The sequence below is a fragment of the Eptesicus fuscus genome, chromosome 6 (genome assembly GCF_027574615.1).
Source record: "Eptesicus fuscus isolate TK198812 chromosome 6, DD_ASM_mEF_20220401, whole genome shotgun sequence".
Lineage (NCBI taxonomy): Eukaryota > Metazoa > Chordata > Mammalia > Chiroptera > Vespertilionidae > Eptesicus > Eptesicus fuscus.
In genome coordinates, this window is record NC_072478.1 from 65,816,940 (window position 1) to 65,842,675 (window position 25,736).

Sequence of the window (25,736 nt, forward strand, 5' to 3'; positions counted from 1 at the left end):
CTGTGATGGTATTGTTGCTGTTGTTTTCCCCTTAGCCACTATTTCCCTAACTTGCCTGATTATTAGAACAACTTGGGATGCTAAAAATACAAAACCTTGGATTCCAATCCAAACCTACACCCACTGGGCTAGAACCGAAAGAGAACAGGTCTCAGACTCTATTTTAAAGTACTGAGGGCAATTCTTATAATCAGGCATGTTTGAGAAATACCACACTGATCTTTTCAAATTATATTGTCCATCTTTGACAACCACTTAAAAGAGAAATGGAACTTTTTCTTGGATAATTTGGGTTTGATTCCCTGTATTTCACTTTGTATCACTCCCAAAAGTTCCTGAGTTAAAAATCAGTTTCTCATAAAAACCTATATGATTGAAAATTAATTTTTGCTCAGGTTTTTATATTTTTTATTTATTTATTTATTTTTTAAAGCCTACAGCACCCGGTATTCCCAGGCGGTCTCCCATCCAAGTACTAACCAGGCCCGACCCTGCTTAGCTTCCGAGATCAGACGAGATCGGGCGCGTTCAGGGTGGTATGGCCGTAGACGGTTTTTATATTTTGATAGCATTCCAAGTCAGCCATATGTTTCTCAAGTGAAATCTATGCTGTGTATACTAATCAGTTTCTCTCTACAAGGAAATAAACCCATTCAGATACAGGCAAAATTTTAAAACCTGTGTGGGGTTAAGGTTATATTTTCCTCATAGTAATTCTAGATGTTTTTAAGTTGCTTTGAGCATAGTGGAAATAAGTCAATATTACAGTGATGGGTCTTTTTTCTCTAGTGAATTAAAAGCAAAAGCTCATCGATAGCTTTTGTGTGTTTCATAAAGGTCAATTATCAATTTGGTAGGTGACATTAATCACGCAGATTATGATATATTTGTTGTGGCAAGAGAGTTCAATTAAAGACCATCCAACCTTTCTTTACTGTTTTCAGAGAAGGCTCATCCTCAGGCAAAGCCTGTGTCTTCTCAACACACTCCTGTGTCAGACAATGAGACCCTGCGCTTTGCATTTGTTCTACCATCACCCGTGACGGAGCACATTGGGTTGCCTGTGATTACTCCATTCAAGAGAGTACTTGAAGTGCCATGAATACTGGTTTAATCCCAAGAGATTTTTCTATCTTGCTGTATCTACATAGGACCCAATTATACCAAATCATGAAGTTCAATGTAAGAAGACTGATAAATGCATATTTCTTTTGAAGGCATGATTTTAATGGCTACTAGTACATAGTATTGTTCCCAAATACAATTTTGAATGAAAATGTAGGAAATTCCATATAGGGTATGGTGTCAATTTAGCTTAAAGAAAATTGAGGGAAAGCAAAGTTTAAAAACTAAAATAACTGCTTTTGCCTAGTTATAAAAGTAATATGTTTGGTGTACAGAAAAGGATTAATAAGAATTAACCCAAAATCAAGAGTTAAAGCAAAGTTAACCTTTTCCTACATCTCTCTCCATCCCTTTTTATGTATACAGGATCATACTCTACTCGCCAAGACTTCAGACTTGAGCTATCCATCCCATCATGCTCCTGTTCTTGATATTCTGTCAAAGAGCTACAGGTAGGCCTTCCTACCTCCCTTCTTGTCTCATCAAATTCACAGTCCTTATTGGCAGTTTAAGGCATAAATTTGACCTTGTTTCCCTTCTTACAGGCCTTCCACACTCCTTATTTCCTGAAGAATCAAGATATGGTATAGGCCCTTTTCTCACTTCTTATTGTATTATCTGCTTCATAAAACAACTTGTACCCTCCAGAACGTACCCCTAGCTACTTACCCTGGGTAAACTCCAGTCTTTAGTCTAGATTATACTTTTCCCAAGTGAACTGCCCTCCAAGCTCTTTTGCTCAGTTTCAGAAACTCAGTGATACCAGGCCCCATAACACACAGGTCCTGTTGTTAAATTAAATTTTACTATGTTGTTTTGTAATTATCTGTCTCCTCAATAAGCCATGGACCAGAGCATACTCATACTTTAGGCCCAATGTTTTTCCTAAGCTTCATATAGTGCTAGATACCTAGTATTTGCACAAAATGTTTTTGTTAAATAACTTTGTAAAATGAGAGGGTAAGCTGTCGATAGTTTTTAAATGGGAGCTCCAGACGTTAAGGACTGAGAAGAGAGCCTAGGAGCAGCACAGAGCAGCTCTTGTTTTTGTTGGATTTGCAAGTAAGAATTTCAAGATTTTAAAAATATATATAATTAACATTTTATATTGAACTAGAGGCCTGGTGCATGAATTCGTGCACGGGTGGCATCCCTCAGGGTGGCCTGCGGGGATTGGGCCCCAGCTTGTGCCCCCAGCCTCACAGCCTGCAGCCCCACCTGGTACCCTGCCTTAGCCTGGTGCCACCCCTCACCTGCTCCACCATCCTGCCTGCAGGGTGATCGATCTGGGCCAGGCCCCCAACCTGGCTCCCTCAGTGCCTGGGAGCCGGGCAGCACCCCGCTCCCCGCCGCCACCACTGGTCACCATCTGCGGGGTGGTCGGGCCCCCGCTTGCACCCACCTTGGCCTGGTGCTGCCCACTCACCTGCTCCAGCATCTCACCGCAGTCCCACTCTTATGGGGCCCATCAGGGCCAGCAGTGCCTCCACTGCCGCCTGCTGCCAGCTCCACATCGCCAACATTTGCCATGTTTTGTACCTCCCCCCTGGTAGTCAGCGCATGTCATAGCAAGCGGTCAGACTCCCTCCTGATCAAGGGGACAATTTGCATATTAGGCTTTTATTATATAGGAGGATAATTGTTCCTTGGGTAAAGAATTTTTCAGCAACCTAAAATTTTAGCCCACATTTTATGCTGTGAAAGAACTCATGTCTTTTTTAAATTAAACCATGTCAAGGAATTTGAACAGTTTTTGTGCTATAAAAAAAGTTGGAGCCCTAGCCAGTTTGGTTCAGTAGATATACCATAGGCCTGCGGACAGAAGGGTCCTGGGTTCAAATCCAGTCAAAGGCACATGCCCGGGTTATGGGCTCAATCCCCAGTATGGGGCATGTAGGAGGCAATCAGTGATTCTCTCTCATCATTGGTGTTTCTCTCTCCCTCTCCCTTTGTCTCTGAAATGAATAAAAATATGTTTTTTAAAGAATAAAGTTGGAAAAACAATGGACTAAATGATCTCTAGTACCCTGTCAGTTTATGAATATAATTCAAGGGTAGAACTGTGCCATCTTATAAATATCTAGCCATGCTATATGACTGCAAAGCACAGATTTGTCTACCTGACATCTGGCTAGAGTGCAACCCAGACCTGAGTGACTAGCTAGTCAAAAGTGTTTTGCAGCAACTATAGCTTACAGGCTCTCTGGGGTCAAGAAAAGAAAAATGGAGAAAAGGAAAGAACTCCCAATTATTTTCTTCATAACTAAGAACACTCATCAATGCCTTTCAAATCCTACCCAGGGAGTCCTTTGCTCTCCTCCGAAATGTCCTCCCACTACTGCATCAGAGCACACCACAGCTCCTAGTCTATTTCAATTATTATTTAGAAAAAGACAAGTTGAAGTGAGAAGCAAGTTTAAGTTTGATCTTGCCGAACACAAACTGCAATGTAATCAAAGTATAATGAAGACAGTCCAGCCTACTACATTTGTCTGAGAAGAAATGGCTTACTTGTGGGGGAATACCTTTGCCCTCACAACTGTGCTAAAAGAGAAAAGCAAAATAAGAGGAATACATAGCCTTTTATGTGAGAAATATAACAAACTGTTAATTCCTTCTGTGTTTCAGCTGTGTCTGTAGTGGAAAGAGTTTAATCTTCGAAGTGGGTGTGCTGTTTTTTTGGAGACCTCGAGCAAGTTTCTGAGCCTCCTTTTTCTCATTTGTTAAAAGGGACTAACAGTATCTGCGTCACAGGTGAGAACAAGATAAAGGCCATCAACTCCATGACATATACTACATATTCCCTTCATCTACTTGGCAGGTAGAAAGACATTTAAGTATCTTTTCAGGTGGCATATAATTTTCTAATTTAGAGTAACAATTGGAATAACCTTTTGTGTTAAATTGATAGTCCTAAATCTGAAAAATGTTTCCCACAGTCGATCAGGAACAAAGTATTGATTTATTTAGGGATAGCATCAATGCAATATTAAAGTTCAGCTATAATGTCAGGAGTCATAGATCACATTTATTAATGTTCTTACATGCCAAACTCTATTTAGAATCTGGACTCCCATCACGTGGAGGTTATCCTGAAATCATTTGCATAATTTAATCGTTGGATGAGATGTGAAAGATGGAATGGTATGACTATATTAAATTGAAAACACCTCATTATTGAGCACCTTCATTTCAGAACAGTAAACACATTGTGCATACGTTAACTCTAGGAGCAAAATTGAAAATGCTACATTGCAGCAAAGAATTCAATGCCATTTAGCTTCAAAGATTTGTCTACATTGTTTTAGTTAACCTTATTTCAACTGCCATAAAATAATTCAGAATCATCTCATAACCCAACTTGTATTAAGCAAAACTAATGATTAGGGTGCTCACTCTCCTGGCAGTGGGAGGACACCCAGGCCTGTGCCTTTTCCTCTCCCTTCTCCCTCCCTACCCCAGGCATATTAACATTGGCTTCCTCACTCCCAAGCTCCAAGGGCCCTTTCTTTACCTCTATAAATTGTTTCCTAAGCCCATTTCTTCTAGGAATTACTTCTACCTCTGTGATTACCAAATAAATGTTCTCTTACAAAACAAACAAAAATCCCAACTAATGATTAGAATAGCTAAATATATTGCAAATGTACTATTCAAAGATTTTCCTCACATGACTGAGTCTCTTAAAGCAAATTAAAACTTCAGGCATCCTGCCCTAACCAGTTTGGCCCAGTGGATAGAGCGTCGACCTGTGGACTGAAAGGTCCCAGGTTCGATTCCGGTGAAGGGCATGTACCTTGGTTGCAGGCACATCCCCAGTGGGGAGTGTGCAGGAGGCAGGTGAATCGATATTTCTCTCTCATCGATGTTTCTAACTGTCTATATCTCTCCCTCTCCCTTCCTTTATGTAAAAAATCAATAAAATATATATTTTTTAAAACTTCAGTCATTCTAAATGTAAAAAACTTACATATCTAACATATTCTTGAGCAGTCAGAACTTAGTTCAAATTGGAATTTACTTATGGTTAACTACATGTCAACTTGGCTACTCCATAATGCCCAGTTGTTTGGTTAAACACTAGTCTAGATATATGTAACTAACATTTACAATCAGTAAAACTATCCTTCCTAATGTGGGTGGGTTTCATCCAATCAGTTAAAGACGTTAGGAGCAAAGAGTGAGGTTTCCCAAAAAAGCAGCAGTTCTACCTCAAGACTGCAACAGAGAACGCCTGCTTGAGTTTTCAGCCTGCTGACCTGCCCTGTAGATTTTGGACTCAAGGCTGCACATCAACTCTTACCTGGATTTCCAGCTGGATTGGCCTACAAATGTCAGACTCATCAGCCCCCACAATTGTGTGAGCAATTCCTTAAAATATTTTCTCATCTATCTATCTATTGGTCTGTGTGTCTGGTGAACCCTAATACAGTACTATTTTGTAATTGTTGGCACATAAGATATTTTTAAAGTTTTAGTTCATTTTCATAATTAAATGACAAATCTTTCTTTATTCAATACTTAATACTTCATCTCATATGGCCACCTGGGCTTCAGTTTTTAAACTCTGAAAAGCATTTCAGCCATGAAGTGTAATACTCCTACCAATATGCCTCCCATTGTTTCAGATAAAAATCTGAGATAACTTTTCATCTACTCTCTGAAATAAGATTTCATCAGAGGTCATGAGACTGCCCAAGTGGAAAGATGAACACAGTCCTGTTCTTAATGATGCTAAGGTAAGTGTAAAAATTAGAAGAGCATAATGTAGTAGTTTTCTTCAAAACACTTAAATTGATCCCAACATTGATCTTTAAAATAATTTTTAAATTATAAAAACAGAAGTAACAAAATCACTCTCTTTGGGGGGTAAAACCCTAAAATATTGCAGCTAATGTATTGTTGAATTAATGCTGCCCAACGACAACTATGGTTTTGTTTAGTGCATCCTCCTGACCTTTTTTCTAAACTCATGTAGCTGTACCTGTGGAAACAGTGCAAAGCTTGGGTTCCAGAAGCTGTAGACAGACTTCCTAAGTTTAAATCCTAGCTGTGTGACTTTAGGCAAGAGACTCACTTCTCCATGCCCCAGTTCTCAGATTTTTAAGAGATTATAATAGTACCCAATCCATTGGGGTTTTTTTGAGGATCAAATGGGTTCATTTCTGCAAAGCACTTAAAACTGTGTCTGGCAAGTCATAAACCCTATAAAAGATTAGTTATTATCATAAAATCTACCTTTTAAAAACAACTTCATCTCATTTTCCATACAATGATTTCAAGCAGTTCCTTACTACTTAGAATATTTACATTTACCCAGAATAGTTTATCCCTTTTTTTTTTTTTAATATATATTTTATTGATTTTTTACAGAGAGGAAGGGAGAGTGATAGAGAGCTAGAAACATCGATGAGAGAGAAACATCGACCAGCTGCCTCCTGCACACCCTCCATCGGGGACGTGCCCGCAACCAAGGCACATGCCCCCGACCGGAATCGAACCCGGGACCCTTCAGCCCGCAGGCCGACGCTCTATCCACTGAGCCAAACCGGCCTCGGCAGTTTATCCCTTTTTTGTATGAGTCATCAAACTGAAGTATGGTTTGCGGGGGGGGGGGGGGGGGGGGGGGCGCGGAGTGCTTGATAAACAAAAAAGCAGGTATATATTTGCACAGATGTCTTTGGATTTCAGTGAGTTACTGCTTCACTGCCTTGAGTGACAAAGGAGACAAATGATTGGTCCAGTTGAAGATGATGTTTACACTGCAGATCTGCTTCCTTTTGAAGTTCCCTTTCCAGCGCATGTTCTCATGTGAACCCAAAAGGATTAGGATTGCTGCCCAGAGGACAAGGTGAAAGGGCAATGTGCTTCTCTGATCTTCCTGGCATTACCTCACGCTGCTCCTGGTATGGGGCCTGGCAAGAAGCAGGCATTCAGCAAATGTTTTCTGATTAAATAAGTAAATGGATAAAACCTTAACTTTTTTCATGGTGGGGGGGGGGGGGAAGACTTTTACTTTTTAAAACGTAGGGGAAGGGTTTCTGTATTATCACTATCAATTTCTATGTCTCTGTTCCCTCCCTTTCTTGGATCCTCACCCTGTTGCATGAGCTCTTAGGAATAGAAATTGAATCTTTATGTATATAGCTCTAGACAGTATCTGGTCATAAATATGAATGAATAATGAATATATCTAAATTAGGTCTGTCCTAAACCAACACTTTCTCCTTAGGTTAACTCAAAACACAAGCCCCTGAGGGTTTTCTGAAGACAAATGATCTCAAGATTCCTCCAGGGCAAAACCACCCTTTTGAGGCTGAGTCAATACTAGTCTGCTTAGGAATCTTGTAGGAATTGGAGACCAAGGCAGATGTGCCTGGGGCATTTGGGCATTTTCCCATCCACCAAGCTAGGAAGTACTTATTCTTAACCAGATGGTCTTTGAGCTGATGCAATTGTGTTCCAGAGGTTATAAGAGAAAAAGTTGATGGCAATCGTATCTGAAAGAGCCAATGTCTTGTTTCAGTTTATGTGGGAAGGGTTTTCACAACAATCCTCCTTCTCAAGAAGTGTACACACAGTTTGCCAGACCAGGCCCCAGTGGGAGACAGAGCATGAGCTCTGGTCAAGCAGAAAACACGTTTGCACTCAGAGAATAACCACCGTCAACACACTGGTCAGGGTGCTCAGGAAACAACAAACATACCATGCCTTACAAGAAAGAAGGAGAAACCCTGAGTCCTGGGGAGAGTTTTCATATGGATCCCAAGACTAAATGGAATGAATGTTGCGTTTCTTCATCCAAATGCAGTTAGTAAAGGGACAGAATGGAACATTCCAGCAGGCCCAGCAAGGATACTGAACTTTTCAGTTTTACAAAGGGTACTGTAAATGCATCGGATAAGTAGGGACAGAAGTTAAAACATGTTACTATCAAATGATTGCTTCCTCTATTTCCGATTCCTTGCAGCGCTCATATTTGTTTAACTCAGTTGGCAGAAAGGAAGTCACCTGCAGATTATGGTTCCCAAACCCATCCCATCCACTAGATCTGAGTTCCCAAAGAATCCTGGGAAAGACAGGGATGATCTATTAGGGCAAAGTGATGCAACTCCAAGACAAAGGAGGGGCCAGGAGAGCATTTTAAAAATAAATTATGTTCCTGCCTTCATTCCTAAGAGCATATAGAGACTTTTACTTTCCTGGTGAGATCACAAAAACAAAGTGTGTTAACTCCAAACTCTTAAGCATTGACTCTTCAGGGAAGGTTACAAACTATAACTCTACCCTGCCCCATTTCATTCTGCATGCGGCATTTAAAACAGGGCATTCAAAATGCTCCTCCAACTGGCTTCCTTCCTGAACATGGACTTTACCGTCAGCAGGTCTTCCCTTGCAGTTAAGTTTAGCAGATGCCTTATCTTGCTAAAACAAATCATGTACCCTGAACTTTGTGTAAAGGGATAATTTCACAAAAGTCTTAACCCATTTAGGACTTATATAAATAATGGCCCTAGGTCAGTGGTCGGCAAACTGCGGCACGCAAGCCACCTGCGGCTCTGGCCCCTTGAGTCTGGCTCTTCCACAAAATACCACGGCCTGGCGAGTCTATTTTGAAGAAGTGGCATTAGAAGAAGTTTAAATTTAAAAAAATTGGCTCAAAAGAAATTTCAATCGTACTGTTGATATTTGGCTCTTTTGACTAATGAGTTTGCCGACCACTGCCCTAGGTTATTCAAAAGTCAGACTCTGTATATGTCTCCTCATACAAAGCAGGGCCTAAGTTGATGCGGCTCTAAAAATGAGTTTCTTACCTGGTCATTGACCGGGATTTTGAAGTAGCCAAGAAATAAGGAACTGGAAAGAGTCAGGCAGACACCCTCTCTGGAAGCCCTCAGCCCATCTGTAACATCCTTCACAAGGACAGACATGAACATTTTCTTCAACACAGTCCCTTTGCAACCATACAGAGCAGGTACATATTCAAACATACTCAAGATTATATATATGGCTTTTCCCTTTCCTTGTCACCCAACTTGATCTCTATTTTGAACTTGCATTTCCCTTTGCGATGGATGTTAAAATGGCCCTAAATTCTTTGTAGCTCTTCAGATCAACACGTGAAATCTATTTTCCACCTCTTGAATCTAGACTAAGGTGACCAGACGTCCCGCTTTTGGCGGGACAGTCCCGATTTTTAACAATTTGTCCCGCGGTCCGCGGGGTTTTAAAAAAGTCCCGATTTTTGGAAAGAATGCACGACAAGCTAGGGAACAGCGGGAGAACGGGAAGGGAATATACGGTTTTCGGCGGCCTCTATTTAGCCAGGATAAATAATGCACTAAAAATTGTGGAATATGCGCTGTCCTTACCAGGAACTAATGCTGCAACGGAACGCGTTTTTTCTACGGTAAATAAAGTGTGGACATCCGAAAAATCACAATTAAGTGTTGAGACTTTGAAAGCCATTTATGTGTGAAATATAATTTAACAAATTCTTGTGAAAAATTTCATGACCTTTTAAACAATGACAGCAATCTACTAAAAAAATTCACTCAAATGAGAAATATGTCAAATAAAATACTATACATAATTTTTTATTATATTTGTAAATTGTACTTATGTTGAAATTTAAAAAAATATATTACAATACTATTTTTGTGTTCTATGAAAATTTTTGTTGCTCCATATAGACCAAATTTTTAATCATGACCCCTTCCCCCCCCCCCCCCCCCCCCCCGGTCAATGGTGTCCCGCTTTACCAATGTTAAAATCTGGTCACCTTAATCTAGACTGACCTGTGACTTGCTTTGACCTACAGAATATACTGAGCCCAGCCTCAAAAGGCCTCACAACTTTTGTTCTTAATACTCTTGGAAAGCATCCACATTGTGTGAAGAAGACTGGGATGAAAGGCTTGTGGAGAGGCCCAGCCATCCCGTCTGAGGCACCAGGCATGTGAGCAAGGCCATCGTGGATGATCCACCCCAGGCAATCCCCCGATAGCTGCAGCTGCATGTGCCACTCCAGCCCACTGCCAACCCACAGAAACTATAAGCAAGTGAAAGATGGTCATAGTGTATGGTAGTGCTCTAACGGGTGGAAGGAAACCCTGTTAGGATACTATACATTGGCAATAGCACTTCATAAGGAGACCAGAACCCGGGTTCTAGTTCCAACTCTGCAGTGATCCTTAACAAGGATCTTACCTCTCTAGGGCTCAGCTTACTCATTTTCATTGATCTATAAAATGAAGACTATACCCCTGCCCTGCAAACCTCCCAGAGATACACTGCGACTCAAATGGCATAAAGTGTGTGGCAGTCCTTGGGGTGCAGTGAAGCACTCTAACATGGAAACAGTTATCACCCATGTGACCTCATCATCTGGTCAGGTCCTGGATAACTGTTAAGTAGGGTTTTCCGGTCAATAAAAGTTCAAAGATACTCCCAAGGTCATCAGTAAAGGTTGTCTAGTCTTAGTTGACAGCTTTTTAACCCATCACATTTCATATCAACACCGAGAGGAAGTTAGGCTCTGCCGTGACTGCTTCAGTCCGTCCATTTCATACAGGCTAATGCGAGGGCCCTGTCCGAAATGGGCAAGGCATCTGGGAAAAATATCTCCTGAACCTGAAAGACAATACACTATTGCTTATTCATTTACGAGATTGCCTTTGGCTGTGTAAGGTTCAAGGCGCAGGAAACGGGAGTCAGGGAGCGAGGCATGTTAAAGGAGGAAGTTTATTCCGCACTAACGAGCGAGATTCACTACAGAGGAGGGTAGAAAAACCAGGATTAGAGGAGGAGGAGAAGGACCCAGCCAGACTGCCTCGGGTTCATTGTCTCGGGGATCTCCCGGTGGCAGATGCAGGTTACATCATACTCCGCCCACCAGTTGGGGGAAGGGAGGATCTATCAGGCTGGTGAAACAGCAAGGGCTAGTCACAACAGGGGTCCTTTTTTAAAAAAAAAAATAATACAAGCAAGAACAGCAAAAGCCCTCCCCATTAGCTGTTGGTTTCACTTTAGAAGTGATTGCCAGGACAGGCAGCAAGTTGTTTGGGGGCCCTCCTGATAAGATTTACACGCAATCCACAGAAGGAAGAGAGAAATCTCCTCATCTTTGCATGTTAATTATGGAGGACAGATGGCTCTGATTATTCAACCATATGTAGGTCAAGACTAAATGAATTAATAAGCAACTTAATTCTCAGCTGCCTCTAAGAGCTTATGGGCCATCTATGAACAAACAATTGCCATAGTATCCTGGGAAACAAGAGATGAGAGCGGGAGAGAGATTAAATTTCCTCACTGCACACTCAGTTCCACAGCCTGGGAAGGAACATCTCCATCTCTCTGCCACACACTGTCTTCTATATTGTATTTGGGATGTTAAAATGAGTCAGCCTGGCCAATGTGGCTCAATGGTTGAGTGTTGACCTATGAACCAGGAGGTCACAGTTTGATTCCTGGTCAGGATCGGTGCAGGAGGCAGCCGATCAATGATTCTCATCATTGATGTTTCTATCTCTCCCTCTCTAAAATAAATAAAAACATTTTCTAAAAAGTGAGTCAAAAGTTACCTTGGTTTCCTGCATATAAACTGTGTAACTGCAACTCATAGGGTCTCTCTCTTTCATTTTTTAGGTTAAGCTTTCCTTAATTGATCATGTTAGGGCTGAAAGCAAAGGGAACAAAGCCTCCAGCCATAAGGAGAAATGTAACAAGACAGGTAACACATGCTGGGGACCAAAGAAGGGGTTGGGCAACAAGTTCTGAAAGGCCTCCCAGGAGTAAGGGTTGCCCAAGGCAGAGCTTGAGCTAGACCTGAAAAGGCAAATAGCAACAATTAAAGGGAGAAGATGACCAGGAAAACCAGGAGCAAAAGGCAGCAGCAAGCTGTGCAAGGCAAGCAAGGGATGGGAATCCAGCCAGTATGACCAGATGACGGCAAGAAATTAGGAGACCAGTCAGTACAGGTGATTAGCAGCAAGACAGCCTGGACAGCTGCCATGCTGACACCTTACAGGAGAAACCAGTCTTTCCTCTTCCCAGCATTCCTGCCAGAGACCAAAGAATAGAAACTGAAAACCCTCCAGGAGTTTGTACTGTGCTAGGAGGGTAGTTTCCTCCCTCCTCTCTGCTCTGTCCACCCTTCCTGTGCCAGTTACTGGCCCTCGCCAGCTTCTCTCCCCCTCCCTCTTACCAGGCTGACCTCTCTGTAAACCTGACTGATTTTCCCTCTTCTTCTCTTCCTCTTCTAAATGGCGAGCCATTTGTATCTAACAAGAGGCCTACATTTGCCCAGCTGTCTCTGGATGGGCAAGTTTAATTTCCTGAGCAAATGGTGGGTGTTACAGCCAGTAGTCAGATCCAGCGCTACTGGTATTAACACGCATTTTGCCCCTTCTGATTCCTGGGTAGATGTGAGCTGGTCTGGAGCACTGAAGGGAAAGAAGCTTAACTTCTCATCTCCTGCTTAAAAACTAAACACTAAGCTGCTATGATTTGTCTTTACAGCAAAACCAAAGGGATGTTAACCTTTTGCACTCAGATGTCGAGTGTGACTTGACACGGTTAGCATTAGAATAAAGGAATCGAGAGAAAAAGCAAGCAAGTGCAAAGGGTTAAGATGAATCAACAGGAATACATCTTAATTTCTCAGTCTTGTGAAGAAGCTTAGGAACTTTTTTTAAAAATAAGTCTTTTTAAAAATATACTATAGCACAAAATTCAAAGGAATAGGGCAAAAAATCTTCCTCGCACCTAACTCTCCAGTTACCCAGTACTCCCCCCATGGGCAACATTATCACTTTCTTATTTATCCTTCTAGGGTTATTTTATTCGTATACAAGCAGATATGTGTATTTTTTAACCAAAAGGTAGAATCCTAGACATGATGCTGTGTTCCTTGCATTTTTCCTTTAACATAGCTTGGAGATTATTCCTTAAAGAATATCCCATTATTCCATATCAACTGTTTAAGTTGCTACATTTCATAGAATCCCATTTTATGGTCATACTCCTAACAATCAGTCTCTTATGGATAGTCAAGTTGTTCCTAATCACAGGTTATTAAAAAATGCTTTCATGACTATGCTAGTATGTACATCTTTGCACACATGTACAGACTATATTGGTAGGGTTAATTCCTGGAAGTGGAATTGTTAGGTCGAATGATAAGTGCACTTCAAATTTTGAAAGCTATTTTGAAATTTTCAATCATATAACTTTTGTACCAATTTATACTCCCAAGAACAATGGCTAACACTTTTCAAAGTATTGTTCTCTTGTGACTCTCCAATCCCTTCCTAAATGCAAGGACTCTAGTAGTAAATCTAAATTTTAAGGTAGCTAATCCTATCTAATAAAGACAATATGCAAATTGACTGTAACTCCTGAGACAAAGATGGCGGCGCCCACAGCCAATAAGGGAATATGCAAATTGAAATGACAAGTTGCGAGGTGGAAGGCGGTTCGGGGCCAGAGTGTAGGCAGAAAGGTGGCTCCGGCCAGAGCAAAGGTAGTGCTGGCAGCCAGGGGAAGGAAGGCCTATTCTTGCATGAATCTTTGTGCATCGGGCCTCTAGTGAAGTAATAAAAAGGTCAGGTGACACCAGGTAGTTTTAACTGTATGTGCCCTGTTTACCAGGCATGACTTTTGCAATCCCACAGCCCTCCCCAGCTTCTGCTGCAGGCATGGCCACTACCATTCATCTGCTGGCTCAGTAAGTCCACACTGTAAGCAGAAATATTATGAGGTAAAGAAATTGCCATACTCAATGTCTTGAATAGAGCATTAAAAGAATTATAAGGGAAACAAACACAGGTGGCAGCTGACCTAGTTAACTCTCTGGTATCACTTTGGAGCTACTTAAAATAAAAGTCCCATGAAACACAAGGAAGGACATTCATAAAGTCCATGCTATTTATGGCGAATATAAAATCATTACCCCAACATAAAAGCAATTTTTTTAGTAACTTTGAAATCTGAGAGCTATTTTAATTGCATGGTTGACTAGAATCAATATAAGTTAAAGCATATCCATTCTTCCTTCTTGTTTTTCCTTTACATATTGGCCTTGCCATCCTTCAGTGTCCTTTCCCATACCATTCCACCATGTAACAGCGCTTCTTACTTTGGTTCTTGCCTCATGTTCTAAAATTATCCCTTCTCCCCAAATAAAGTTCTTTTTTAAAAATTTTTTATTGATTTCAGAAAGGGGGAGAGAGAGATAGAAACATCAATGATGAGAGAGAATCATTGATCAGCTGCCCTCTGCATGCCCCCCACTGGGGACAGAGCCCACAACTTGGGCATGTGCCCTTGACAGGAATCAAATCCAGGACCCTTCAGTCCGCAGGCTGAAGCTCTATCTACTGAGCCAAACCAGTTAGGGCAGTTCATTCTTCTCATTACCTAATTTTTCATGAATTACTTTTCAGTTGAGGGGCTATTTTTTTCCCCCTCCTAAAAGTACTTAAGATTTTTCTTTTCCTTTTAATCCTCACCTGAGGATATGTTCTTACTGATTTTAGAGAAAGGAAGGGAGAGAGAGAAAGACATCGATGTGGGAAACATTGATAGGTGGCCTCTTATATTCACCCTGATCAGGGATCAAACCAGCAACCTAGGTATGGGTCCTGAGTGGGAATAGAACCCATGATCTTTTGGTGTATGGAACAATGCTCCAACTGAGTCTCCAGCCAGGGATGTACTTAATACTTTTAATAGCAAAAACAGATTAGTGCCAAATATTAATTTACATGTATTTTCATTTACATATTGGAGTAGAAAAAAAAGTAATTAGATATTGGAATAGAATAAGGGCCCATAGATTAACCTAGTTTGCCCAGTTAGGGCACTTTAGCTCAGAATCAGAATTTGGATGCAGAGCTACTAACTCCAAGTCTGCAGTTTCCTCCCTCCCATTAGTCTTTTTGCTTAAAAAACCCCTAAAATAATTTTCATACACTCTGTATGCTTCATGTTTTAAGTTGACATTTAAATTTTTAAATCTTAATAGTTGCAAAGGTTATAATTTCTAGCATACAATAAACACTGACACCTATAAATAAAATTATAAATTAACATCACTTTTTAAGTGAGTCCAGTAAAACCCAGATAACTTTTAAATACATGTTTTAAAATGTATGAGCAAGCTCTTCTTTAACATTTAGAAAACTTGCACCTTTCCCTTTTCTCCTTGAACTCGTACTTCCATTCCATTTTCTCCAGGTTTTTGTTCTAATACATTTTAATGTTTGAAAGTCTTATTGACCAGATATAGATATGTATCTGCAACAAAAATAAGTATATAAATTTTACTTTCCTCTGACCATAGTAGTTCTAATTAATAAAAAATTTTCCTCTACATTGAATTATTATAATTATTAATACATAATTGATCAAGACAACATGTATGCATATATTGATAATTATTTAGAGTCCCAAAGGGACTTGGTGGTGATTCAGGGGCGCAGGTTGCTCCCATCTTGGGGCTCTGCTCTCTTCAGCATGTGGCTCCCACACAGCCAGAAACAGAGACAATGAGCAAGGATGTGGCACATGGGCAGGTCTGGAAGTGGTGTCCCTTACTTCCTCTGCCTCCCAATACCCAGAACCAGCTCTCCCAGCACACCTAAAGCAGCAGGAGGATGGGCATGCTGTCCAGCCGTGTGCACCAGGGAAGGAGATAGGGATTGGATGAACAGCTTGAGGATTTCTGCCACAAGTTTATTGGAGATAACACGATTAAGAAGAATCATGACCCAACTTTTAAAACAAGTCTAGTAAAAGAAACATTTTAGTCTGCTAAAAATGGCTGTCTGGCAGCCATTTAAAAATAAGATCTAGCCCTCACTGGTTTGGCTCAGTGGATAGAGCATTGGCCTGCGGACTGGAGGGTCCCAGGTTCGAATTCCAGTCAAGGGCACATGCCCAGGTTGCGGGCTCGATCCCCAGTAGGGGGCATGCAGGAGGCAGCCGATCAAAGAGTCTCATCATTGATGTTTCTCTCTCCTTTCCTCTCTTAAATCAATAAAAATATATTTTAAAAATAAAAAAATAATAAAAAAGACCTAGCCCGGGCAGTGTGGCTCAGTGGTTGAGCACTGACCTATAAACCAGGAAATCATGATTCAATTCCCAGCCAGGGCACATGCTTGGGTCGCAGGCTTCATTGATATGTGCATCTCTCTCTCCCTCTCTAAAACAAATTTTAAAAATAAGATCTTATAAATAGATAATAGAAAATTTTAAATATTTTATCAGATGATATTAGACTGTTACTGTAATATATATTTTATATAATTTAAGAAAAACATGCTCTAACTTTCTCATTGAATAACACATTGAACACCAAACATAAATACCCAATGCCTTACTCTTAACAGAAATATTTATAAAGAAGAGAAATTCAGCAAGTCTTATAAAGTTATGGGAGGTCAATGAATCATTAAAGAAGGTTTTACCTTTGCGTGTAATATTTGAGACTAGAGGCCCAGGGCACAAAATCCATGCACTGGGGGGGGGGGGGGGGGGGAAGGGGGGTGTCCTTCAGCCCGGCTTGCAACTCTCGCAACCCGGGGCCCCTCAGGGGATGTCAGATTGCTAGTTTAGGCTCCCAAGGGGTCCCAGATTGTGAGAGGGATGTCTGACTGCAGGTTTAGGCCTGATCTCCAACCTGGCCTGCGGGGATCGGGCCTAAACTGACAGTCGGACATCCCCCGATGGATGTAGCAGTGCGCCAAGTGGTAGGTGGCCAGGGAGGAGCCAGAACCGGGGCCAGGAGCCACGATGGTTGCACTCATCCGGCCCACTGTGCGCTGCCGCTGCTCAGTATTGCTGCAGAGTTGGGAGAGGCTCCTGACTCCACAGCTGCACTCGCCAGCCGTGAGCCCGGCTTCTGGCTGAGCAGTGCACCCGCTCTGGGAGCACACTGACCACTAGGGGGCAGCTCCCGTGTTGAGCATCTGCCTCCTGGTGGTCAGTGTGCATCATGGTGACTTGTCATTCCGCCATAATGGTCGCTTAGGCTTATATATATATGGATGGATAAGGGCAATGTCTTTCTTTTACAAAGGGGGAAAAAGATTTTTAGGAACTTGAGCATATTATAAGATCAATCAATTTTAGGGGAAAATGCTTATGAAAGTTAATAATCTGGAAATTGACCCTTTTAAAATGACCTATGCCTTTGTAAACTCCTGTGAAAGTATTTATGTACTCCTAGCAAACCTCCGATTTGAGGACTACTGCATTATACCATAGTGCCCAAAAGAGTTTCCAAAAGTGTGTTTTTTACAAACTCGTGAGATATTTTGTTGCTTCCCTTGGTCCTCAGACTATACATTCTGTTTTATGCAAAAGAAAGTAAGTGGCAATGAGGAGGTCACTGTAGTGCTCCTGATTCTTATAGAGGAATAGATCGTGAAAAGGCAGATTCTCATATCCTGCATAGGGACTGGATATTTATGATGTGGCAAATGTAATAGATTGTTGTGATGCTGGGTAAACATGAGTAAAATTGTTAACTGAGTAAACAAAAGGAAAGAACTACAAGTGAGACATTACCATAGTTCAGATTCATGACCTGGTGAGTGCTTACTGCACGCAGACATCATGTTAAATGCTTTACATATAATCTTTAGAACACTATGAGGTAAGCACATTTTGTAGATGAAGGACTATAACTTAGTGAGGGGAGCCAGGATTCAATTCATGTTTCTAACAAGTTTGGAATAATAAATCCTAGTAGTAATCTGATATAAGTAACGATTATCTCCCCCAAAGAACCCATAAATATACAAAATTCTACATACTAAATTTTGGAGTTTCATAGAGCTTCCCTTCTCAAAGCTGTTAAAAGTCAACCTTACCTTAGAACAGTGATGGCGAACCTATGACACGCGTGTCAGCACTGACACGTGTAGCCATTTCTGATGACACGTGGCCGCATGCCGAGGATGAAACATTTGCTGCTCCTGAGGATGAAACATTTGCGACTAGAGTCTTGGAGTTAGTTTTTTCCTCAAAGTGACACACCAAGCTCAAAAGGTTGCCCATCACTGCCTTAGAATATATACTCAAGGGCATTTAAATGGAAACCAGAAAAGTTTAACATTAACATCATAGTACCATGGTTATGTTCATATTGTAATGAAGATCTAAAGTATCTTAATGAACCCTGAGAAAGGTACTCAATTTTGTAGACCTGGAATATTAAAAACAAAATCAAAACAACAAACAGTACATCTGCATTTTTAATGAAGCAAATATGTATAGTATATTGGCAGAAAACATTCTATTAACCAAATCATATCTTAACTGGCCTAGTTAAAAACAGACTCACTGTAAAGAGTATGAAGCCAGAGGTTCTTCCTGTTAATTAACCACGTGGCATATTCCCTTCAAACTTTTTTTAAAGACTAGAATATCATTATTTCTAAATAATACTACAGTATTTTCTGTTGACAATAATACTACATTTTCTAAGCATATTATAAATAAAATGTTCAGTTTAGTTTTTATTTTACCTTACCTATTTGTGCGAAAACATTTGTAAGAGTAACATCTAGTATTAACTTTCTCAATTTCAGGCAGGACCCATTCGCTAACTTGCTGTGTGATTTAGCTACACAGCTTAAGTTAGCCAGACATTTAAACAGATGTAGTTTACAATTTCTGTGTGTTTACAACCTGAGAGTTCATCACTAGTAAGGCTAATGAAGCACTTCAAACTCTTTTTTTAACATTTTAACCTTTTGCACTCGGATGTCGAGATTAAAATTACTCTTTGAATGTATCAATAATTTGAAATATAAAAAAATCCAAATAAATAAGTTTGTATGAAAAGAAACTCCAGTTTTTTATTCTACTGCCGCGCTTTGTAAAATCTGGGGTATTTAAAAAATTAAATTCCGAGTAGAATAAAGGAATCGAGAAAAAAAGCAAGCGAGTGCAAAGGGTTAAATATATATATATATATATATATATATATATATATATATATATATATATTTTTTTTTTTATTGATTTCAGAGAAAGGGAGGGGGAGAAACATCAATAATGAGAATCATTGACCAGCTGCCTCCTGCAAGCCCCCTACTTGGGATTGAGCCTGCAACCCAGGCATGTACCCTTGCCCGGAATCAAACCCGGGACCCTTCAGTCCACAACACTATCCACTGAGCCAAACTGGCAGGCCACTTCAAACTCTTAAGTGAAAGGACAAGAAAACAAAGCAATAGTATTTTTATCTTTAACCATACACAAATCTTAATGTTGTTGCTGTATTTACTAATAACTAAGCACCACTTGACATTGCCCTAACAAGGTAATAAGGACGTTTAGGAATGCAAGAATAATTGATATAATTTTATGTCACCACAAGATGGAGTTAGAGTTCTCCAAACACACACACACACACACACACACACACACACACACACACACACACACTCATTCTGTCAAAAGACTACAGATCTGACTTATTTCATTCTGCCATCTAGTGGCAATAAAAGTAGGCATTATTCTATCATGGCAATTTTCAACCTTTTTCATCTCGTGGCACATACTAATCACTAAAATTCTGTAGCACACCAAAAAATTATAATCTTGCCATTCTGACAAAAAAAATAGGTATAATTTTGATTCATTCACACTAGGCGGCTATTATTGTGTTGATTGTTGTCTTTTTATTTGATAATCCAAGGGAAAAGAGGTCAGTGCCCCTGACTAGTTAGGTATTGCATGCTTTAAGAATTCTTTCCTCTTTCCGTGTGTGTCAATCTTTCTCTCTCTAAAAATCAATTAAGGATTATTTTTTAAAAGTATGCCCTGGCTGGGTAGCTCAGTTGGTTAGAGTGTTGTCCTGATTCCTCAAGGTTACAGGTCAGGGCACATACAAGAAGCAACCAATAAATGCAAAAATAAGTGAAACAACAAATTTATGTTTCTCTCTCTCAAAATGAATTTAAAAAATTAAAAATTCTTGTGGCACACGAGTAGAAAATCACTGCTGTATTGAATCAGTCTTCCTTATGCAAGAGGAAAATAAAGATAAGCAGTTCACAAGAGCTAAGAAATTAGTTGAAAAGCAAGATTAAATACAGAAAGGAAAGTAGTAATATCATTTAGTACAGTGGTCGGCAAACCGAGGCTCGCGAGCCACATGCGGCTCTTTGGCCCCTTGAGTGTTCTAACGCCACTTCTTCAAAATAGACTTGCCCAGGCCGAAAACTGACTTTTGCACATGGGCCACGAAGTTTCAATCGCACTGTACATGCACGCCCGCACGTGGTATTTTGTGGAAGAGCCACACTCAAGGGGCCAAAGAGCCACATGTGGCTTGTGAGCTGCGGTTTACCGACCACTGATTTAGTATAACGGCAAGAAGCATGAGAGTGTGTCAGACTGGAGTACCAAACTGGCAAATAAATAAAATTAAAAAGTAAAAACCTCTTTCCCTAGCTATCAGTAAGGTGTTTGGTCCTTTCAAAGAAGCTAGGGCCATATTGGGGTGAGGCCCTCAGTTCATCAGGCGACTAGCACCGTGCCCCCCAGCACGGACCCTGCACTTGTCCATACTATGGCCTGTCTCTGAGCTCACCTGCATCTACTGGGCCCTCACCCTGAGGATAAGATCAATGCCCTCATTAAAGAAGCCAGTGTAAATGTGAACCTTTGTTTTTTAGTTAATCCTCACCTGAGGATATTTTTCCATTGATTTTTGGAGAGAGTAAAAGAGGGAGGGAAAGACAGAGAGAAACATGGATTGGTTGCCTCTTGCACGAGCCCCAACCAGGGCTGGGCTGGGGAGGAGCCTGCAACCAAGGTACATGCCCTTGACTGGAATCGAACCTGGGACCCTTTGGTCCTCAGGCTGACACTCTATCCACTGTGTCAGACCAGCTAGGGCAATGTTGAACCTTTCTGACCAGGCCTGTTTGCAAAGGCTTTGGCCAATATCAACAAGGGGAGCCTCATCTGCAGTATAGGGGCTGGTGAACCTGCCCCAGCAGCTGTGCTGTACCAGCAGGAGGTCCTGCCCCTCCACCACTGCTGCCCCAGCTGGGCAGAAGAGAGTGAAAGCAAAGAAAGAAAAATGGAGGAGTCTGAGGATGACATGGGCTTTGGTCTTTCTGACGAAACCGCTTTTGTATCACATTCAATAAAAAGCTGAACTCTGCAAGAAAAAGAAAAATCAATTTTAAACATAACTTCCTTCCTTAATCCCTTTTAGTAGGAAAGTAGTTTTGATTTAAACTTTTTAACACTGCCTTTTATTTTTCTATAAAACAAAAAAAAGACAGAAATGTTATTCTTAAAAATATAGTTAAAGAGGACAGAGCTGTGTTTCATTTGTAATAATATTTCCAATACATGCACTTATTATTGTAGGCTAATTTTCCCAACCCCTAACTTTTGTGATACTGTCCTATTACCACACGGTGCTAAAAATCAAATAAACACATTAGTACAATGCTTAGAATCATTATTAGCAGTAATTGGTAGTTACACTGTACTAGGATAGAATGAACCACCTCAGTAGCTTCAAAGGCTAATACATTTCTATCACCACAATTACTTCAGCAAACCTGGTTCCCTTCACTTCTGCAACATCATGCAGAGTTAGTGATCAAGTTTGCACAACACTGCCTTTTGTATGAAATAAAATTTAAAAAAACTGCAGCCCTAACCGGTTTGGCTCAGTGGATAGAGCGCTGGTCTGCAGACTGAAAGGTCCCAGGTTCGATTCCGGTCAAGGGCATGTACCTTGGTTGCGGGCACATCCCCAGTAGGAGGTGTGCAGGAGGCAGCTGATCGATGTTTCTAACTCTCTATCCCTCTCCCTTCCTCTCTGTAAAAAAATCAATAAAATATATATTAAAAATAAATAAATAAATAAACTGCAAAATCATAAGGAAGGAAGGTCAGTAGGGTAAATTTTGGGTAGGGCTCTTTAGATTCATAGCCAATAATGTTTTCTTTTTATTGAATAGCAATGCTTTTATTTGCTTGAGTTTTATTGCTGGAGTTTCTTAAAGGAGTATACTTTTTTAAAAGTTTTACCCCAAAAATGTACATACCATGTCAAACATATACTAACAAAATTAGAAAGCGGTAAATAAAAAAATAATATAGTTAATGAATAATAACTATTATCACTCAGTAGCATCTTGATGAAAATGATGACATTAATAATGACATTAGCCCGGTTGGTGTGGCTCAATGGGTGAGTGTCAACCCATAAACCAAGAGGTCTCTGGTTCAATTCTCAATCAGGGCACATGCCCGGGTGGTAGGCTCCATCCCCAGTAGGGGGGTGTGCAGAAGGCAGCTGATCAATGATTCTCTCATCATTGATGCTTCTATCTTTCTCTCTCCCTCTCCCTTCCTCTCCGAAATCAATAAAAAAAATAATGACATTAGAGTACTATTTTTTGCTGCTAAATCTTTCAGAGAAAGATTGATAATAAGCAGTGTTGGTGAGGATGTAGGAAAACATGCTGGAGAAAGTATAAACTGTGTAACCATCTTAAGAGTAGTATGTTAAATGGGAATACATTTTTACTTAGAATTTCAACTTCAGGAATTTATGCTAGGCAATAACTCCAAGTTTATACGTAAAGATTTATCTAGGAAACCAAGATGGCAGCATAGGTAAACACCTGAAATTGCTGCCTCGCACAACCACTTCAAAACTACAACTAAAAGACAAAACGGACATCTTCCAGAACCACAGGAAGGCTGGCTCAGTGGAAATTCTACAACTAAGAAGGAAAGAGAAAAGCACAATGAGACTCAGAGGAGGCACAAGCGCGGAAAGGGCTGGCAACTGAGTACACGGTTGTCTTTTTCAATCAGGAGGGAGACACAAGCTCCCAACTGCTCTGAACTCTAGTTTCGGGCGAGACTCTGGAGACCCAGACTCATACTGGGAGAAACTGGACTGTCTGGCATTGGATGGAACTCGAGGGCGGCTTTCTCTCAGAGGTGCTTGCAGCGATTACCGCGGGACACTGAGACCCGGGGCCTCTTAGGGCAGGGCTGAGGATCAGCCATAGCTATTTGCTCCACCCTGTTGATACCCTGAGACCACGCCCCACCCAAGCTGTGCGTAGAGGCTTTTGCATATGAATGGCCTGGTACTTTGAAATCTAAAATTACCTAACAAACTGCAGCTGGGTCAGAGAGCCCCAGAACTTCCAAAAGAAGGCCCAAGGCCCCACAGCAGTTTGCACTGCTTCACAGCTGGGCCTCATCTGGGCACCTCCAAACCCAAAAGAAGAGGAATCTGCAGATCTCTCCATAGCTCCAGCTGGGTGGCCTCAGGCAGAGGCTAAATTAGCACCTCCTTGGAGATCCAAGAGCCAGTGTACCCAGTGGTCAGAGTAGGACCATCCAGATTACAACTCCTCAGATCCATAAGGGACACACTCAGGGGGCAGACTCAGGGAACACCAAAGCCCCACTGAAGCAAATCTTGGCCCATAAGTGTGTCTCCAGCACAGAAGTCCTCCCATCATAGACACAGCTGATTCTCACAGGCAACTGGCCTGGAGGTCAATTCCTCCCAGTGATACCAACAACAATCAAGGCTTAACTACAACAAGACAGTGCACACAGCCCACAAAGGGATGCACCAAGAGTGTCCACCTCAGGTAACTGGGGAGGCTGAGCCACTGGGCCCTATAGGACACCTAGCACACAAAGCCACTCTATCAACACAGGGAAGCAGCCAAAATGCAGAGATAAAGAAACAGGTCACAAATGACAGAAATGGAGGAAAGCAAATGACTGGATATAGAGTTCAAAACCACGGTTATAAGGTTTTTGAAGAATTTTCTAGAAACCGCCGATAAATTTAGTGAGACCCTCAAGGATATGAAAAAGGACCAATTAGAAATTAAGCATACACTGACTGAAATAAAGAATAATATAAAGAGATCCAACAGCAGAATAGAGGATCCCAAGAATCAAGTCAAAGATTTGAAATACGAAGAAGCAAAAAACACCCAACCAGAAAAGCAAAAAGAATGCAAAAATATGAAGATAGTGTAAGGAGCCTCCGGGAAACTTCAAGTGTACCAACATCCGAATTATGGGGGTGCCAGAAGAAGAGAGAAAGCAAGATATTGAAAACCTATTTGAAGAAATAATGACAGAAAGCTTCCCCTACCTGGTGAAAGAAATAGACTTACAACTCCAGGAAGTGCACAGAACCCCAAACAAGAGGAATCCAAAGAGGACCACACCAAGACACATCATAATTAAAATGCCACGAGCAAAAGACAAAGAGAGAATATTAAAAGCAGCAAGAGAAAAACAGTTACCCATATGATTGTCAGCTGATTTCAAAACAGAAACAATGCAGGCCAGAAGGGAGTGGCAAGAAATATTCAAAGTGATGAATAGCAAGAACCTACAACCAAGATTACTTTACCCAGCAAAGCTATCATTCAGAATTGAAGGGCAGATAAAGAGTTTCACAGATAAGAAAAAAGCTAAAGGAGTTCATCACCGCTAAACCAGTATTATATGAAATGCTGAAAGGTATTCTTTAAGAAGAGGAAGAAGAAGAAAAAGGTAAAGATAAAAATTATGAACAACAAATACATATCTATCAACAAGTGAATCTAAAAATCAAGTCAATAAAAAATCCGATGAACAGAATAAACTGGTGAATATAATAGAATCAGGGGCATAGAAAGGGAGTGGACTGACAATCCTTGGGGGGAAAGGGGTGTGGGGGGTGCAGGAAGAGACTGGACGAAAATCGTATACCTATGGATGAGGACAGTGGGGGGGGGGGGAGTAAGGGCAGAGGGTGGGGTGGGAACCGGGTGGAGGGGAGCTATGGGGGGGGGGCGGGGGGGAGAGGAACAACTGTAATAACCTAAACAATAAAGATATTAAAAATTAAAAAAAAAGATTTATCTATAGAGATGTTATTTAATTGCCGATTATAAGAGCCCAAACCTTCCCACAATCTAGAAATATTAATGGCATCAAAAAATAGTAAAAGGCTCACCTCCATGTGAGAAAACAGATTATTATGCTATATGTATAGCATGATACCAATTTTGTTTTTTCTGTTTTAAAAAGGTACTTTATTTTATTCTTTGTGCTTTTCTAAGTTCCGCAATGTACAGACATTAATTTTATAATAAAAATGTGATAAAATTACTAATTTATTACACATCACAAAATTCTTGATTACTATATTTTCATATAAAACATACAATTTTCCAATCAAATTTAGGTAAGTACAAAATCTTATATTAAATACAGGTTTCAGATGTATGTGTTCAACACAAAAGGGATATTGAGAGAAAATTTTTAGATCATTTCAAGAGATGACTTAAAGGGAATAAGCATGGTTTGGAAATCTTACTGAAAAGCCAAAGCTACATATCCACTAGAAAACATTTAAGCACTTATTATCCTAATCCATTAGTTTTGCATTGTCTATCCAAAACTCTTTCTAAGTAAAATTTATTTTATTTTCTAAATATTCAAATTTGACTGTTTCTTAAAATTAAAACATCAAAATGACCCCCCAAATATTAAATATTATAAAACTGAAAATTATTATTTATGCAT

General features: G+C 40.6%; 1 protein-coding gene, 2 long non-coding RNA genes and 2 other non-coding genes across 13 annotated transcripts in view; 2 read left to right on the forward strand and 3 right to left on the reverse strand.

Moving 5' to 3' along the window:
* LARP1B (La ribonucleoprotein 1B) overlaps positions 1–25,736 on the reverse strand; it is a 135,141-nt gene that overhangs the window by 14,866 nt on the left and 94,539 nt on the right. Inside the window, exon 20 of one of the 9 annotated variants that reach the window (XM_054717742.1) lies at positions 18,008–18,112. The exons of 7 other annotated variants lie outside the window; for them this stretch is intronic. In XM_054717742.1, the coding sequence (XP_054573717.1) occupies positions 18,009–18,112 (104 nt within the window). In that variant the 3' untranslated portion in view covers position 18,008. Of the gene's footprint in view, positions 1–18,007; positions 18,113–25,736 lie in introns of those variants that run through there. One more of the 9 variants, XR_008556370.1, reaches the window with a different exon arrangement.
* On the reverse strand, positions 432–550 carry LOC114233433 (5S ribosomal RNA). Its single transcript, XR_008556463.1, has one exon. It is a non-coding gene; the product is annotated as a 5S ribosomal RNA (ribosomal RNA).
* Positions 952–3,869, forward strand: LOC114232756 (uncharacterized). The gene is made up of 4 exons (XR_003618852.2): positions 952–1,182; positions 1,492–1,577; positions 1,671–2,187; positions 3,754–3,869. It is a non-coding gene; the product is annotated as an uncharacterized LOC114232756 (long non-coding RNA).
* Positions 5,222–7,079, forward strand: LOC114232759 (uncharacterized). The gene is made up of 3 exons (XR_008556372.1): positions 5,222–5,485; positions 5,754–5,864; positions 6,817–7,079. It is a non-coding gene; the product is annotated as an uncharacterized LOC114232759 (long non-coding RNA).
* Positions 21,648–21,780, reverse strand: LOC114233529 (small nucleolar RNA SNORA66). The gene has a single exon (XR_003619677.1). It is a non-coding gene; the product is annotated as a small nucleolar RNA SNORA66 (small nucleolar RNA).